Below are 18,039 nucleotides of genomic sequence, written 5' to 3'. Positions count from 1 at the left end.
TGCTGTTTTTTAATTTTTTGTTTTGTTCTTCGACATAAAGCAATGGTTAAATATTTCAGAATTATGGTAAAAATTTCATCAAAATCGGACGACTATAGCATATAGCTCCCATAGGAACAATCGGAAAAATAAATGAAAAAAATTATAACTTTTCTGTTTTTTAATTTTTTGTTTAATTCTTCGACATTTAGTAATGGTTAAATATTTTCGATTTACGGTTTAAATTTCATCAAAGTCGGACGACTATATCATATAGCTCCCATAGGAACAATCGGAGAAATAAATGAAAAAAAATATAACTTTTCTGTTTTTTAATTTTTTGTTTAGTTCTTCGACATTTAGTAATGGTTAAATATTTCCAATTTACGGTTTAAGTTTCATCAAAGTCGGACGACTATATCATATAGCTCCCATAGGAACAATAAAAATATATAAAATAACTATCAAATAATTGAGCTGCAAATCATCATAGCTTCAATGTTTTTAAACTTATACGCAAGTAAATTATAATTTTAATGTTTTCAAAAATGTTTAATTCTTGCAATAGCTGCAAGGGTATATGAACTTCGGCTTGCCGAAGTTTGCTTTCTTTCTTGTTTTTTTTCATTTATTTTTCCGATTGTTCCTAGGGAGCTATATGCTATAGTCGTCCGATTTTGATGAAATTTAAACCGATATTCTGAAATATTTAACCATTACTAAATGTCGAAGAACTAAACAAAAGATTAAAAAACAGCAAAGTTATAATTTTTTTTCATTTATTTTTCCGATTGTTCCTATGGGAGCTATATGCTATAGTCGTCCGATCCGGCTCGTTCCGAATTATATACTACCTGCAATAGAAAGACAGCTTTTGGGAAAGTTTCATGCAGATAGCTTTAAAACTGAGAGACTAGTTTGCATATAAACGGACGGACAGACGGACAGACGGACGGACAGACGGACATGGCTAGATCGACTCGCCTAGTGAAGCTGATCAAGAATATATATACTTTATAGGGTCGGAGATGTCTCCTTCACTGCGTTGCAAACTTCTGACTGAAATTATAATACCCTCTGCAAGGGTATAATGAATTCCTCTTTTCACAAAAACTTTTGTACTGCATTTCTATTGGATTATAAATTCGAGAATTTTATGGTTAAAAGCAAACACTGATTCGCTCAACAGACATTAATATTAAAACCAATGAAAAAGCTAAAGAAAACTAAAACAAAAAACATGATTAGTTTGATAGTAGTTGCGTAAACTCACCCAGGAACCTGTAGGCTCCATGCATGGCCAAGTATCCCTGGAACAGGGTGAGTAGCACCCCATACCAGATGGACCAGAGCGAGTTGAGGTGCAGATAGCTGCCGGAATCGTGGCCGGAGTGCTGGAGACTGGTGTAGCGGCTCTGATGGCGCTTCGACTTGATGTACTTGGCCTGCAGCTGCTGCTGCTGCTGGGTGAGGCTACTGCTGGCCGTGGTGGCACTCGTCATCACCGAGTTGCACAGGCTTGAGTTGTTGCTGCCGCCGCCTCCGGAGGAGACTCCTCCGGCTGCAGATCCCTGATGCTTGCCACCCATTCTCGCTGGGAGATTCGTCTTTGTTTGGCTTTCAATGCTCCGCTGGTTTTTGTTGCTACACGGGTTTTTATCACTCTCCGCGACAGCGAATAATGTTGACAATCAATTTCTGTCTATTGCCCCGCACTATTTATATTGATTTTGTATTGATTCTGAACACTGATTTTCTATTTACTCAAGTGCTGCTGCTGCTGCTGCTGTTGCTGCTGATGATGATAATGATGTTGCTGCTGCTCATTGTTTTGGCCATTTCCCATTCCAGTGGCTGGCGACGTGGATAATATTTGTTCGCTGATATGGCTCATTATAGCGGCCAACGATTCTATTTGCTGGCGCATATTTGTGGAAATTCGGGTCGTTTTCCCACACTTTGATTGACACTGATTTGCTGAGTCTGCAATCACAGAGGGCAAAATAAATGTGAAAATTAGTTGGGATCAGAATAAATCGTATACAATTTTGGAAATATAAATAACTTAGAGAATTAAATGTTAATTTACTCTTCAGCCACAGAATAATTGCAAATTTAATACTAAATCGATGAAAAGGTGAGCGTGTTACATAATCTAGCAGAGCGTTAAACAAAAATGAACAAAATACATATTTATTTAAATTAAAGTGTCATCAGTATTTTACAATAGAAATATATAGTGGAGTGCGATAAATATTTATTTTATCAAATTGCAAAATCATCAAAATAAACCCACAAAACAATCCGCCTGCAGTTCTTTTGTAATTCTATTTTTTTTATTAACCATTCTATTAATTCTATTAAACGTTTATCAATCTGCGAATCGTTAAAAATTTTCATGACATTTGTAAGACCCATTAAAACCATAAATAATTAATCATCGAGCGCAAATCCGAACCGTGTTTTAATTAGTCACATGCGGGTTTGTTGCTCTTTTTGCTACTGGCCCATGGCCAAATTGACGCGTTAAAATTGCCAACCATTTCAATAAGATTACAGCTCCCAAACGAATGCCAGGAAGGGGTTAAACTATAAATCAATCCGCTGGGGGAAATGGTAGAGAAATTGCAGACCGTACGGTGTCTATAAACCAATTTGGCACACGAGAGTTGGAGTTCCTGCTGCTTTTGGGCGTTGGGTGTTGGATATTGCTTTTGCTGTTGCTGCTGGGTGTCGCATGTTGCTGTTGGGTGTTGCTGGCGCTGTTGGCTGTCGCATAATTAAGGCAACACTCGTTGCCAGACAGACCATTGCGTCGGAAGAGATGCACCGGGGGAATGGCCGAGTCATAGGTGGATATTCCAGGGAGAAGCGTCCTTTGTCTGGGCTCTTGTTTAATGCGTCGCGCCTCGTATTCTGCCACGTCGAAAGCAGCATAATTATAGGCCAAAAAGACACTTGCCAAAAAATAAATATTTATAAAACAAGATTAAAAGATAACTATTTTTAGCCGAAATTAAAAAAATTTGCATATAAATTAGACTTAAGAAGTAGTCACTTTCTTTCGAAACGATTTAATTTTGTATTATTTTTATTTAAAGATTTTTTTACAGAAAATATGAATAGAAGATCTACTTTGGAAACGTATTAACATTTAATTTGTTATATTGGTCAGAAAAAAGTGTCTGGGCAATGATTTAAATTATCTTTAATAACGTTGTTCACATCAAATCTTCACCTCATTTTTGTTTTTTGTGAAGATTGCTTCAGTGTACTTGATTCTGCTTCCTGGGTGTGAGACAGGTAAACTATTTGCAGCTTTGCGTGTTGCAGTTGAAACTAACATATGTAGAGCCGTTAACATCTATGCCGCCTTTCAGCATATGTTGCGTTTTGTTCAGCACAACCGCGAGTTGGCCGAAAGGGAAATGGGAAACGCAGTTCCTTGGTCTTCCTTCGATTTTCCACTCCTGTTTGCCATGCAAAAATAATAAAATGTTTGCAATTTGTTCGCGTCGACGTTGTTTGTAATTAAACCGTGTTGCAACAACAAAGTTAACAAATGGGCGGGAATGTACCTTTATATGCGTTCTTCTCGCAGCTCAGTAATTGACCCGATTTAATTGATAATGGCTGTTGTGAACAACGTAATGTCAATGGCACAAGCGACAACGAAATTGTATTTAAATCAGAATATCAGTTAAACAACTGCAGTAAAAAATGGTAAAGCAAAAATAAGTATATTCCATAGCAACATTGAAATTCTCGCTTTAAGAGAGGTTGTAAATAATTACAATTAGCTAGGACTAGTTATGACTTCATTATTTTTTATATTATCCCTTCAACGGAATTTTCTTGGAAATTAATATTCTGCGTCTGAAAGTATACAAACACTAATAAATTTAGTAAATTCTCAATTGCTAATTCATCCTTAAAACATAATATACTTGACGTATACCCACAATCTGCTACCTTATTTACACAAAATCTAGAAGCAATTCAAACATCGTTAGCCATGATCCTGTAAGTCATCTTCCGTTTACGAGAACCTCATGTTGATATTAATTTTATGTTAATTACAATCTACACTACTCTCCACAACAACGAGTTCTGTTTCATCTTGGATGTCGGCTAAACATTGGAGTTCCGGGGGCCATGTGGTTGCGTCCCGGGGAAATGAAGGGTGGTTAATGTTCATCCAAGGAAACCAATCCTGGTACTCCCTCGACTTCCTTCCTCCTTCCTGTTTTAACATACTCAACATCAGATTAGCCAGACGCAAAAGTCATAAATGCAGATGTTTACATTTCTTTTTCCCGCTTCAGCTTCTCTCTACAGTGGCTTTCCTTTGGGGCATTTTCTTTGTCTTTTGTCGGTGCAGCTGGTGGGTGGGATTGTTTGGGGGTGGTTGAAGTGGGAGGCGATGTTTTTGGGAGCCAGTCAAGAAGATAGGACAAGAACTTTGCCCCTGTCCTGGGGGCATATTGTCGCGTTCGCACGACTTTTACGCAGATGAAACAGCCACTTTATGAGCTTCAAGAGGTGTGTGGGTACACAGAAAAAATATAAATAAATTTGAATAAATTTAATAAAGGTTTTTAAAACAGTTTTCCTTTCGCTTCAAAGAATACAAACCAATGACAAAACAATCACATGCTTAATAGTTCCTCTGAAAAACAGTGCAATTTTGGAGTTAGTTAATTTTTTTAAATAACTAAAATGTACAATTTTTCTCTGTGCATTTGTGTTTGTGCCTGAAATTTACTTTGTGTGTCCTGGCTCAAATTTGAAATGTTTTGCTCGGGAAGCAGAGGAAGATAACGTTGCTCTTCATCGTTTTTTCCACCCCACTCCTGGTGTTAATGCAAATTAAAAACTTCACTCAACTGCATTTATTTGGTTAGCACAGTTCTGCGCCTTGTACACCTTTTGCTCCGCTTTCGCATACACCACATCGTCTGCTTACTCCATTTGTGTGACTCATTTGGTTGGGTTTTCTTGTTTTCCCCCTCTAGAGGCGCAGACTGGGGTTTACTTATACATTCCGACCCCAAAAACAGGGAAAGATACAACAAAATATGCTAAATGGTACTTGGCACCCACACAGTCCCCCTCTCGTACCACAGAACCATCCCCTCAAACTTGAGACTCACACATTGCCTGTGGCATGCTCAAGTGGGTCACTCCGGCTAATTTATATGGGCAAGCAGCTTCTTTCATTCCACTTCTGCTTCATTTGTTTCGTTCTGAACAACCCCCCTTCGTTACGAACTCCCCCTTTTGTTTTTGATGGCCGAATGGTCACTGCTGAAGAGCTGGACAAAGAAAAACATTCACAATTTTCGTCTTTGTGCAATTTCCATGCTTCTTATATATTTATTTAAGCTGCCATTGAGATGGCTTTTCTGCTTTTTCACAAAATTTTGCATAAATGAAAAAAGTTGCATTTTTCTCGCCGCATCATTTACGCTCGTCCTTTTTTCTTCTTTAAAAATCAAACACAATGGAAACTCGCTTTCTTCTGCTGCATCGAGCCAGTTGGTTTTGTTACTGGAAGCGTGACAAATGTGAGCACACTGAGAACACAAATTATGATAAATAACTAAAGTTAAACAAAAATAAGAATAAAAAGGAAAATGTAAACCCTTTTAAAACGTATTAAAAATTAAATAACAAAATTTTCGGAGGGGGTCTTGTGTCTTAACATTATTACATATTACCAATTTTATAAACTTAGAGCGAACTTTTTATTTAACTGCAGCATATTTACTCTGGCAACCGAAATCCCCCCTCTGCAACATCGTGACTCACTTGTTAAATGTATTTTCAGCTAGAGTCGCCAACAAACAGCGACAAAGGAAAAGAAGAAGAATTTATTTTCTGCATTGGCTGGCAAAAGTTTTTGGCTATACTTGGTGGTGGGGGCAAGGAGGGTTGCACGTGCCATGTTTTGAATTGGATTTACACATGTGCCGAGTTAATACGTGTTACCACTCCTTTTCCACCGTCTGATGACATTTTTTTCAATTTTAACTTTTCAGCTAGCAATATGTGAGTAAGCTTAAAATGTGTTGCCGACTTTTTGGGGCAGCCGAAAAATTCACAAAAATTTCAACTGAAAATAGGTACAATTAATTTTGATTTATTATGCGCGGTAGTATACGCGGACCTACACTAAAATTATGTAAAACTCGACCAAACATAACTCAAATACTGTTATTAATATCAATTTTTTTTTATTTTGTATAGGGTTAGTTGGTGTGCAACTAGGTCATAAGCGCCCTGGGAAACCAGAAATCACCAAAATAAAAGTAAACAACAGCCAAATACAGACACGAGGGAGTGGAAAAATTTATGACTGCAATTAAATCGCTACCAGCGGAAAATAAAATTAAAATAAAACATAATAAACTCTATAAATTAGAATGCGAATCGCATAAAATGGCACCAAATGAATGCTGAGCACATTGTCTGCATGTAAATTATCGCGTTTTCGAACACTGTACTGCACCACCACCCAAAAACTCAAGCCACCCAAAGCCAAGGCAACAACAAATGAGCCACATGCCACCACTTGCAGAAGGGCTAAGCCAAATATCGCGTTGAAATGTTACCAATTTTGAGAGCGCTTAAATTGCGTTACACGGGAAATGGTGGTAAACGAGGGGTTCCAAGTATGAGGGATGTGGACTCCCTTTTCTGGGCCACCACTCCACCCCACGGACGTTCTGTCGCTTGCATTCCCAAGGAGTACTTGCCCCCGGGTTCCGGGTCGTAAAAATATCGGGGAATTTATCGCATTCGAATGGATTTTTCGAAGGGTAAAAACCCGGAAGGGTGTGTTGCCCTGTTATTGTGCAATCGTCGTAGTCAGCGGTTTGTTGTTGTGCACATTGCATGAGTGAGTTTGGCAGGCCCAGAAAATATTCAAAGCGAAAACTTTTGCCGCTTAAGAAAATCGATGAATCCCACGAACAACGTCAATGGGTTCCGCATCCCCGAACCCCCATTAAACCACCCTTCTGGGTTATACAGGTGGGCTGAGTGCTCAGGACACACCATATTAAGCGGCATTTTGTTTTGACATTTCCTCTGGGTTGCCTACTTTTGTGGCAAATCCAAAACAAGAACAGAAAAAAAGAAAAAGAAAAAAAAAATTGGAAAGAGAAAAGGTTAAAGGAAAACTGGAACTGCGCACTTGGCAAAAAAAAAAAAACAGCAGGCGAAAGGCACACAAAATATAAGAAAGTAAAAACAACATGAAAGCCGCTTTCATCGAACGTTGCACGAAAGGTTGAGCAGAAAATGTATTTTTTGACATGGGTCATCTAGAGCAAAGAAAAGAGTTTGAATGATAGAAAAGAACATTTTACGAATGACATTCTTGAGAAGTATTTTTTGGAAATCTCTAAACATTCTTTCAATAATTCTTACAAAATCATTAACTATTTGGTTTATAAAAGGCGTTTTAAAGGGCTTTAATATAAACACTAACGAATAATACTTAAGTCTTAAAATTAAATTTTTTTTAATGCTTAGCAAAACTTTGATTTTCTATTAAAAATATTTAAAAAATGTTATAAGCAAACTTTCTCTAATATTTTTATTGTTGTGCCTAATTGTAAAGACTTAACCACTCTAAAACTATTTATTATGTTACGAATAACAATGGTTCATTTTGCTGTTAATAGTTGTAGTTCTCGGCGAAAGAGTAACCCATTTATTTCTATCCTTTTTAATCTTTAACATTTTTCCGAGAGCCACAGCCGCTGCTCCTGACAATCATTTCCTTTCAATTTCAGCGGCTAAAATTGTTTTTTTAATTAACCCATAGGAAAAATGGTAAGCGCGCCAAGAACAACAGTATTTCCCTCACTCCTTTGGTAGTAATATGCCAACAGCGATGTAACCCAAGCTAACCGACTGACCAACTGGCTATGAGCTGTTCATGTGAGTGGTAAACAAACAGAAGGGAAAACCAAGCGGAAAAAAGGAAAATTCTACCTCCAGCTGGAAATGGAAAAGGCAGAGATGGAAACTGTTGAAATTCGTGGCTCATAATGATTGCATTGCAATTGAAATCAACTTTGGCATGTTCGTTTGACGGTCGTGCTGTGGGCACAAAAACCACAGCTCAACGGGGCGTATGCGCAATATTGATTCATAAACACATTTCGGCACGTTAAGCCGATACAAACACACATTGGACATATGGAAAACAGAATGATGTGACTTGGTCAAGAATTAATTGATTTTGTATTGTGTGCGAAATTGCCAAATCTGTTACAAGCATTTTCACTAAAGCCATCAATAAGCCATTGAATAAATTATCCACACTCGATTCAGTACATTTCTGCACAGTTTAGCAATAAATTGAAGCAATTTGCAGAATTCAGGGGGGAAACCACACAAAAACAATGGCAAATGCTGGGGATTTATATGACAAGTTCAATTATTCGCAAAAGGAAAGCAACATCACAGTCCAGCCACAGAGATCTCGTCAGTCAAGAAATTGGATCCAAAAGTATTTTACTCCAGGAATTAAAACCGCACCAAAGCGAACAGACAAGACAAAACATGCTAAAGGCCAAAACCACAGGACAATAAAGGATCAGCCGGCCAAGTGACAGGACAAACTTGAACTTTACCGAACTGAAAGCCAACCTGACCCAACCTTACAGCTGGTGGGAGCTATTAAAAATTGCACATGCCAGTGAAATTGAGACGGAAGCCGAAGTCGAGACCAGAGGTTTTAATTTCACTTAATAACAAAACCGCAGGAGTCATCGGGCGGAGGGAATAAATATCGAAATGGGGGCTTCCAAGCACCAGACGAAGAAGGAGCTGCGAGAGATGAGAAATGGCCAGTGGTCACATTTGAGAGAACAACAAAGTTGTTGCGAGGTTGGAAATAAAAAGCGGAAAAATGAAACCACAGCTGGATGCTGTGCAGCAAAATTTACTGTGATCAAATTAGAAGAATGAAAAGATTTTTTAGGAAACATTTTTTTATACTTATTAGGTAAAGATTTAACTTTTTGTTTGTATAAATATATTTTTTTTCTATTTAAATACTTAACAAAAATTTAGCAGAGCAGAAAGTATATTTTTAACAATAAACTAAAAATCTGTTTTTAAGCAATCCTAAAAGAAACCCTTTTAAGATGATAGAAATCATCAATCAGGAATTTTATTTTTGACTTTTTTCCAGTATTGTGCAGAGTCCAAGTCAGAAAATCAAATGGCATGCAGATGCAGATGCCAAGTGCGTTTGGTTAGCAAAGAGGATTGTGAGGGGGCGTAAAGGGAAAAGGGGAGGGAGTGAGTTCAGCTGGCTGCCACATGAATGCCGATAGTTGTCAGAGATTATGACACGAGAATGCCACAAGCAGGACCCACAACCGACACACAAAGACAGCTGGCTGGAAAACGAGGGGCTTTCCGAAAGGGGCTGCGAAAACTTTCAAGCAATGAACACATTTGCGCATATTTGCATAAAACTCGCTGCAAGGATGGAGCTGCAAAGTTGGAATGGGTGGCGCAATATGGAGGTTTGGCAGGGAAACGCCTTAGCAACTCAAACACGGACACTAAAAATGGCTCACACTGACTTTACGAAGTCTCAATGCACTCTGTGAAATTCGATTTCCAAATGGAAATCGGCTAGTGAACGAAGGGAAATTGCCTATCGGAAATCTGGCTTAACTGACATTTCCTAATGGTAAAGATTGCACGGTGTAAGTCATCAAAGTCAAGGTAAGAAATCATTAGTATTTTTGAGCGTACATGTTTTTTTTTACTTTTCTGAAAAATTTAAGTTTTAAAATTTAAATATAAAGATGCATGGGCTTAAAATGAAATGAACTTAATTTAATCATACATATTAAAATATCGTTATTCTTTAGTTTTCCAGTTTTACAGATCTAAGCTGAGAACTTTATTAGAATAACAAAACTAGTGTATATACTCCTCCTTCAACTCGGGTGAACATGCAGAAAAGGGGGCACAGAACGAAAGAAAAAATAAGATGAAAGAGTGGGTGGGCGGTGACTTGGTACTTATTGGGAATTGTGGAAGTTCATGCCTGAAGAAAACTCATAAAAAATGCTGACAACAACAAACAAAATTACAAAAATGTATTCCTAGAATGCTTTAAGCCCTGTGTGTTTGCGCAAGTGAGTGTGTCCCTTGCCGGCATCTTTATCTACCCAAAAACACAGTGAAGGTCTATAACGTTTCATAAGCTACGATTATTAAAAATGGAAAATATTTTTCTACCCAGCAAGGATTTGCCAAGCAAAAGACGCAGGCCAAAGCTGTTTTTCTTCCCCCATTTGATTGCAGTTTATGCATATGAATGAATTAAGTTGTTTGGCACTCAACTTGGCCCATAAGAAAGATAGGAGCGGATAGGTCAGGATAAGATGAGCAGAAAACGATGTTAGAGAAAAGACAAAGAAAACCCTAGACAATTTGCATTGCAATCGAGTAACGGCTCTTCGGCTCTTCAAGGAAAACCAAAACCCAATGCTGGTCGCAATTAAGTTATGAAAAAAGGTGGAGTGGCGGTGTAAGTACCAAAGGAGGTTAGCTTAAGTTTCTGACTTAGTTAGTGGCTGGAAAAATAAAACTTTTGCCAGCGCACAACGGACAAAAAAAAAGGAGCATAACCGAAGTTGGCCAAATTGAGGATAAAAATGCATTATTCATTTAGGGCAACTTCCTCTATATTTCTCTTTTTTACTATATCTTCCTCTATCATTCCTGTGTATTGCCTGTCTCTGTTGCACTTCTTCCCAACCGTTAGTCAAAGCGTCAGGCGTAAAATGCTAAACTGAAATTTTGTGTTTAACAAATGTTGACAGCTAACGCGGCAAACTCCGCCTCCTGCCGACGCCCTCCCTCCTTTTCCCAACGACTTTTCCCACCATTTTCCCACCCCTCCGCCTGGATAGCTCCATTAGGCGGCGCCCTTGACAGCTGCTGGCAGCGATGGAAGCTCTGCGACAAAGTGACGCAAAGTTTAATTGAAATTCTAAAATGAATTTGCACAAAATTCGAGCGGATAAGCAGGAGGAGCAAAACACCAAAGGACCGACTTCCCGCAACTTCAAATTAGTTTTACATATTATTAGGTGTATTGAAAAGTAAGCTGAAAGTCTGTTCTACAGCGAGATGGAAAGAAAACTCAGAATATTCGTGATGAGAAAAATGCACGAAGAAAAACTTGCTAGTAGTATTCCCAACTTTATACATTCAAGATATTTGGCAAATAATAAAAAATCAATAGAATAATTAATCTTCACTTATTTTCATTTCATTCACACTTTAAGTATTTGTTATTTTAATATAAGCCTGATGGTCACATAATTTTTAATGCTCTTCTCAAGCTGCAACATCAAATTGCGCAAAAAGTCAACTCAAATTCCCTTTGATTCTTTAGCCACTTTTGGTTATTTGGTTGGTTAAATTGCAGGTCGAAAGCCACTTGAAGAATGAAGAATGAAATTTCCATTTGGCCTTATGAAAATTATATGAAGCCAAAGCTACAAATACCGAACCTACAAAAAGTGGACGCAAAAAGGAAGCAGGGTGGCAAAGTCAAGTGCCGCAATCGTTTAGGTTTCGGGGAGTTAAGTGGGCGTTCCTCTCATATGGCGCAAGCTGTTCATAATTTGTTTCCCCGCCCACGCAAAAAGGGAAACTCCCAGCAAACAGAAGGAACATTTTTCAAATCTTTTCCTTGTTTATTTGACGCTGGGCTTGACTCTTTCTGTCATTCCCTTTTAACCCCTGTTTTTTTTTTTTTTTTAAGTTTATTACATTCAACTTTCTTTGGTCGAAAGTTAAAGATTTCCAAATTCGAGCAGACAAATTTAATGTTGAGATAAGAAAATTGACACACACAATTGACGCACACTGGTGAAATGTGAGCTTCCAGCAAAAAGTGGATAAAAAGCAGGCTACGAAAAGTTGGGGAGGCACATCTCCTAGTAACATGAAACTTTCTTCTTGCTTTTTTAGGGGGAGCTTGGGGAGAGGTTTAGAATCACAGCTGGCAGTTGAAAATAACACTTATCGCCTAAAAAATGGGGCTGAAAAGGCCGGCCTCTATAAAAGTGGGTTTGTAGATATGCGATCTTTGCTTTTTATTGGCTTTCATGGGTTGCGAAGGAGGCGGCAAGCTCGACTGTCGTTTGTAGTTTTCCTACTCAACTTAATCCTTTCTTATTGAAAACCGAAAACGAGGCAAAAAGAGTGGCCCACCCAGAAGATAAATCTTTATGTGTCTGAATGGCCCTCTCTGGCTGGTTGGTTGGTTGGCACGTGCGGCCTGAAAAGCAGTTTACAGCTGCTTATGGGACAGGAAAATGCCTGGCAACGCTTTAGACCAATTCGCAGTCGGGCTAATTTATGACTTGATTACAATACGCATACGCCCCGTGGCCGGGGACAATGGGAGCGACTCGGGAAAACGGCGGATGACGGGAAGTTAAGGGAAGAAGCGAAGAACAAACTTGTGTGCCGGCTGGTCTAAAGCAAATGGCAAATAATGTAATAATATGACAGAAGAAAAGAAGTCCGATAATGCACAAAAAACCGCAACAACAAAAACTGACAAAAAGTGAATAAGAATAATGGAGGAAACAAGGGCGTGGCTGTGTAAATTGTGGTGACAACAATTCAATTTAACGCCCCACTGAGCACAGTTCGCGTTGAATTCTGGTCTTTGTTTTCACTTCATCTTTTTACAGCCGCTTTTTGCTTTGTGTTCTCTATTAAACTTAAATTAAATTTAATTGAATTGATTATATTTCCTTTTGACTGTTTGACTGCTGCCAACACACGAGCTTGCTTTTAATCTATTTAGGCTATGTTTAAAGCAACAGAGAAGCAAATATATATTTTATGTCCAATCTGGTGGCTGTCAAGTTTTAATATGACGGCCTACCGTGATTGATGGATAGATTGTTAAATGGCTGGCTTAAGAATCTGCAAAAAGTTTTCCTATCTTATTCCTGAGTTGCTTTCAATATGTTTTGTCTGCCATACTTTTGGGGCAAATTTGTGACATCAAGAACCACAGAAATATGAAAGGATTTTTGATAATACACATTTTACTTGCGTTATTGTTACAATTTTGGGAGAACATTTAAAAAAATTATTACAAGTAATATTTAAAATGATAATGATTAAAAAAATTGTTAAATATATTAAAATAAAAAATAATTGGTTTTAAATAACTCAATTATGTTAATTTTTTTCAATTCTTTACTTTAATATTCTTTTCATACGTACTTATATGTACCTACATTGTGCTGACAAAAAAATGAAAAATAAAATCACCGACATATGAAGAAATTTCATTCTATTAAATTACAATTCAATTGCCTTCAACGGCATGTGTTGTCATGATCCTGCTGCCGCTACCAGTGTGCCTCTTTCTGTTTTCGCTCCTTCTTTCCAAAACACACAGCCAAAAACAAAAAAAAACACACAAGGACACACACATAGAAGTCAAATTTAATAATCAGCTTGCCACCTAACAAATGTGGAAATGTTGATGGTGGAAAGGCTAGGAAGAAATGTTGAGAGAGAGGTGGAAAAATTGGGGGTTAAATTAGAAAGGGGGAAATGCGGTTGCTGCTGGCGGTGACATTTGAATTTTTGGCCATTTTAGCGCAAATTTCTTCATTTTTTTTTGCCATTTGTTTCTGTGCTACCCAAATCATGATTGTTTGGTTTGGTTCGGTGGGATTTCTTTTCTTTCTTTCCTTTTTTTTTGTGCTCTTTTGCCGAAAAATAACGTGACATGCATAAATAATTGACTTTTCACAAAATGCCCCATGGCAGCAGCAAGCAAACAAAGGCAATAGGAGCCAAAACAACAAACACGTGGAAGGAGCGAGCGGAAATGAAATATGGCGGAATGGTAAAAATGGCGAAATAGTGAATACCAAAATGGCGGCGGCCATATTGAATTTGTAACCTGGATGAAGCGGGACGGCGGTAGCGCATCCAAAATGCCATAAAATATTTATTTGCAATGCGAAGGCAGCTGCCACATGACGAAGGGAAACCAGATGAAGGAGAGACAAGAAGTGAGACGAAGAAAAACAAAAGCGGTATATTTTTAAATCAGACCGCAGGCAATGCCTTGCGGCATGGTTAAAAGACAGCGAAAAGCAAATATCCTTGCTGATTGACAATTAATCAACTAAATGGAACTGTTATTGTAACCATCTATATAAACAAAGAATCCATGCGGAATGTACACAGTATGATTTCATCTAAATGGACAAATCAATTTGCCAAAATGAAAGCCAAACAAATGGCAAACGGAGTAGAAAAAGGGAAAATACCAGCGGTTTACGAAGTGAACTCCAAACTAAAAGCATAAATATTTAGACAGAATCTATTTTATACAAATAAACTGACCAACCATTTGTTGGCTTAAGCTTTTACAACATTGTTGAATGCCCACTTAATAACAGATTTTAGGGTAGTTGCGACAAAGGAGATATTCAGCATTTTTTAAATGACCATCTGTCCGCTTCCACGCAAACCTGTCTTAGTCTCTCAGTTTTAAAGCTACCTACCTTTATTACACATTATGTTAAACTAACCCAAATGTTGTCTTTCTAATGTAGGTAGTATATAAGTCGAAAAAATCATATGAGAGCTAATATGAACAATCGGAATATTAAAGAACAAATTATAAATTCGCTTTTTTTTAATGTTCTTAAGATATAGTAATGGTTAAATATTTCTGAATTACTGTAATCATTTTGTTGAAATCGGGCGACTAACTCATACAGCATCAATGGGAATAACGAAGTGACCTATTTAGCTTTATAAAATAAGAAATATATGAATTATTTATTTAAATTTGTTTAATAAATGACTCATGAGAACACACCATAAATTCACGGTTTAAAAACATTTTCCATAATCCCCAAAATTTAAATGGGCAACCGGCGAGTCTGCCCCATATTTTAGTGCAGCTTTTTTTGTCGCAAAGTTTTTTTTGTCGGTCCCCCAAACCACCTAATTTTCTTTCCGCTTCTGGTTTTTATGGGCAATTTATAAACTCGGCTTCGCTGCGAAAGTGAGCGAACAAATACTTTTACTTCTTTTGTGCCATAATAATTTATAAGCCATTTTTACGGAACTGTTGCTGTTTTCTGCCACTTCTGGAAAAGCTCACATGGGCAGGAAGAGGGCTCTCTTTGGATGGTCAATTTGTTGGTGGCCATTCAGAATTATTAATGGACGGCTTTGTTCGTCTTTTTTGTGTTTTGGGAAGGGATAGGGAATAAATTAAATTTTGGTTAAAATGTTTTCAATGTAACTGCTTGCCTACAGTCCTGTAATTGCATATGGCGTGGTGACATATGCCAAGAATGTGACTGCAATTTAACCATAAAACTAGAACCGAGAAACGAACAACGAGCAACGAGACACGAACATTTTTGGGGGACGTTTTGTGAAGTCGACTGTACGAGAAGAACTTGGATGTCTGAGTATTGTCCTTTCCGTGTTTGTCCTGTTGTGTTGTGTACTTTATGACTTGTAGTCACTCTAGAGATCTTCATCTCCTCCGCCCACGTCGTCTAGCTCTTTTTTTGTATCATTTCAAAAGTTTTTGCAGTGAGATTGCAAGCAAACATTTTCAACAATGTTGTTCTTGTTGTTGTGGTAGCTGCCGTTGCTATTTGGGTTTTTAGCATGTGACGCCATTTGTGGCACAGTCTGCCGCCCCACAGTCCCATTTTCCCGTTTTTCACTTTTGAAAACTACGCACGTTGAAAGCAAAAGCAAAAGGAAGAACCCAAAAACCCAATAGCACTTTTCACCCACTCCTCAAGTAGAAATGGAACTAAAAGGGATCTAGAATTCTTGGCTCACACCCATACCTTAACTCCTTTCCTGTTTGAAAGTCTATCTGTGTGTGAGAGTGTGTAAGAAAGAGTTTTCCAGTGTTGAACTGGCATTGTTGCAGTTGCTGTTTCTATTGTTACTTGTTCATACCCTTTTAAAAAACATAAAAAAAACACATTCTCAACTTTTTGGGAAAATTTGAATTTATAGGTGTTTCAAAAACAAAAAATTAGAACGAAATTTGTAAAATAGTTCTTAGAATTTTAAGTCACCAAAAAATATTTAAATACTTTTCTAAAACTTTCTGTAATGGGTTCCTAAGAGTTTTCTATAAATTAAAAATAAAAAACCGTACAAATTGAATAGGTAATTTTCTTATAATAAAATGGTCAGCAATTTAGTGACTTTTCAATTCTATGAAAGACACTTTTCTAATACTTTAAGAAGCTTCTTCCAGGGAATTAACCAAGTCTCAAAGTTTGACCAACCTTTTACACTTATTTGCAGTACTAGTCAGAGGCTTCCGTTTTCATTTTTCCCACAACTTGAACGGGGAGTGGAAAATGTTCAAACCTTTTCCGTACCTCCCTTTTTTTCGCCTGGTTTTTCTTTGGTCTTGGGAAAAGGGAATTTTTTGTCTTCACTTCACCGCTTTGTTTACGACCAAATCCAAAACAATGGCATTTTTGCACATGAGCGCATTTAAGCCAAGTTCTTCTGGCTGTCGTCGTCGATGTTGTTGTTGCTCTTACACTTAAACTAAACTTTTCAGCTGCTGTTTTCTCGTGCTCTTTCCGTGTGACTAAGAGTTTTCCTGGTCTCGACTTGTGCTGCATATTTAATCCTTTTTTCCTGGTTCCCTCTGGCCAGAAGTGAATTATTACGGACATCTTTTCGCCTCAAACCGAAGGATATCTGGGCCAGCTGCCGAGGAAAGCGAGCAGTTTTGCTCCTTTGGAATTGGAATTGCCCGAATCATTCGACTCATTGGCTTACCATTAGTATTTTTTCTCTACGCTTTTCCCCAACTCATCTTTGTTCACCGTTCGCATTAGTAATACAAATTCCACGGGAAAAGTTCAAGAAACTGTATTAAAAATAGAGCAAGCTTGAGTATTACAAAAAAAAAAAACAAAAAAAACAAGCGATTGACTAAGGAAAAAAATGTGCTGGATTGGGCAAGTTGTGTTGCTCTTTATCGATTAAAAAGCGCTCTTTACAACACAAGTACATGTTTAAATAAACTTGTATAGGTCTTGTTTATTAAATAAAATAATGATTGGTTTGAGTAACCAAATTTGGAACTTACATTTTGTACAGTACAATACACTATAATATGACTATTTAATTTGTTACGATCCAACCAGTTATTTCACTCTTTTAAATGCATCGAAATAACGTAAAAGTTCAATAATATACATTCTCTTAAATGTATGCAAACAAATCAAATAAACCTTCAATAAATTTCATTAAACTGCATATTTCGAAATTTGTATACACCGTAAAGACTTAATTGAGTTTATGGACAACGAAATTGCATTCAAAATTGGAATATATAGAAAAAGCATTACAAAAAATTTTTTCAGAAATAAATATGAGCTTACCATCGATATAAATTGGCGGAACCGTAACGCATTTTTGCCTCAAAGTAGGTTCCGTTTGGTTGACTCCAATTGGTTATGGTCGATGCTGCAAAAAAAAATAAAGCAACCGAAATGGAAATATAAATAAATTGATTTATGACGGCCACACGAAATCAATAAATCAAATGCACGGTTAAGCAATAAAGCCAAAAAGCCGTCCCTTTAATAAATGTCCTGGCTGATAGGCTACATTTATTGAGCCTGTGGCTTAGTTACGAAGGGAACTATTAAGCCTTGGGTTAATAAATATATATCTTCTTAAAATGTGTTAAAATTGTTTAAATAAAAAAATAGCTGAGAAATCACTATAAGTTCCACTGTATATACTTTTATTCTGGTCATACTTTGCTTTTCGCAAAAAACCAAGGCCAAGGTTGCTATTTAGCAACACCATTTTCTATGTTTATTAACTTTATCGAGTCAGTAGAGCCAATATAAACACCAAACAGAGAGTAATTTAATAATACAAATAAAAATCTCCAGCTAATTCGCAGACAAAAACCGGGGAGAAAGGACGAAACAATTCAGGAACTAA

At 37.4% G+C, this 18,039-nt stretch overlaps 1 protein-coding gene across 5 annotated transcripts in view; it reads right to left on the bottom strand.

Annotated features, from left to right (window-relative positions):
• LOC108136762 (protein tincar) overlaps positions 1-18,039 on the bottom strand; it is a 64,483-nt gene that overhangs the window by 22,646 nt on the left and 23,798 nt on the right. For 4 of the 5 annotated variants that reach the window (XM_041709191.1, XM_041709192.1, XM_017258120.2 and 1 more), the window contains 2 exons: positions 17,466-17,550; positions 1,253-1,962 (listed from right to left, as the gene is read on the bottom strand). In XM_041709191.1, coding sequence (XP_041565125.1) covers positions 1,253-1,568 — 316 coding nt within the window. In that variant the 5' untranslated portion in view covers positions 1,569-1,962; positions 17,466-17,550. Of the gene's footprint in view, positions 1-1,252; positions 1,963-2,617; positions 2,636-17,465; positions 17,551-18,039 lie in introns of those variants that run through there. The other variant, XM_017258119.2, reaches the window with a different exon arrangement.

This window comes from Drosophila elegans, unplaced genomic scaffold (assembly GCF_018152505.1).
Source record: "Drosophila elegans isolate 14027-0461.03 unplaced genomic scaffold, ASM1815250v1 contig_476, whole genome shotgun sequence".
NCBI lineage: Eukaryota > Metazoa > Arthropoda > Insecta > Diptera > Drosophilidae > Drosophila > Drosophila elegans.
This window is presented reverse-complemented; position numbering and strand designations above follow the sequence as displayed.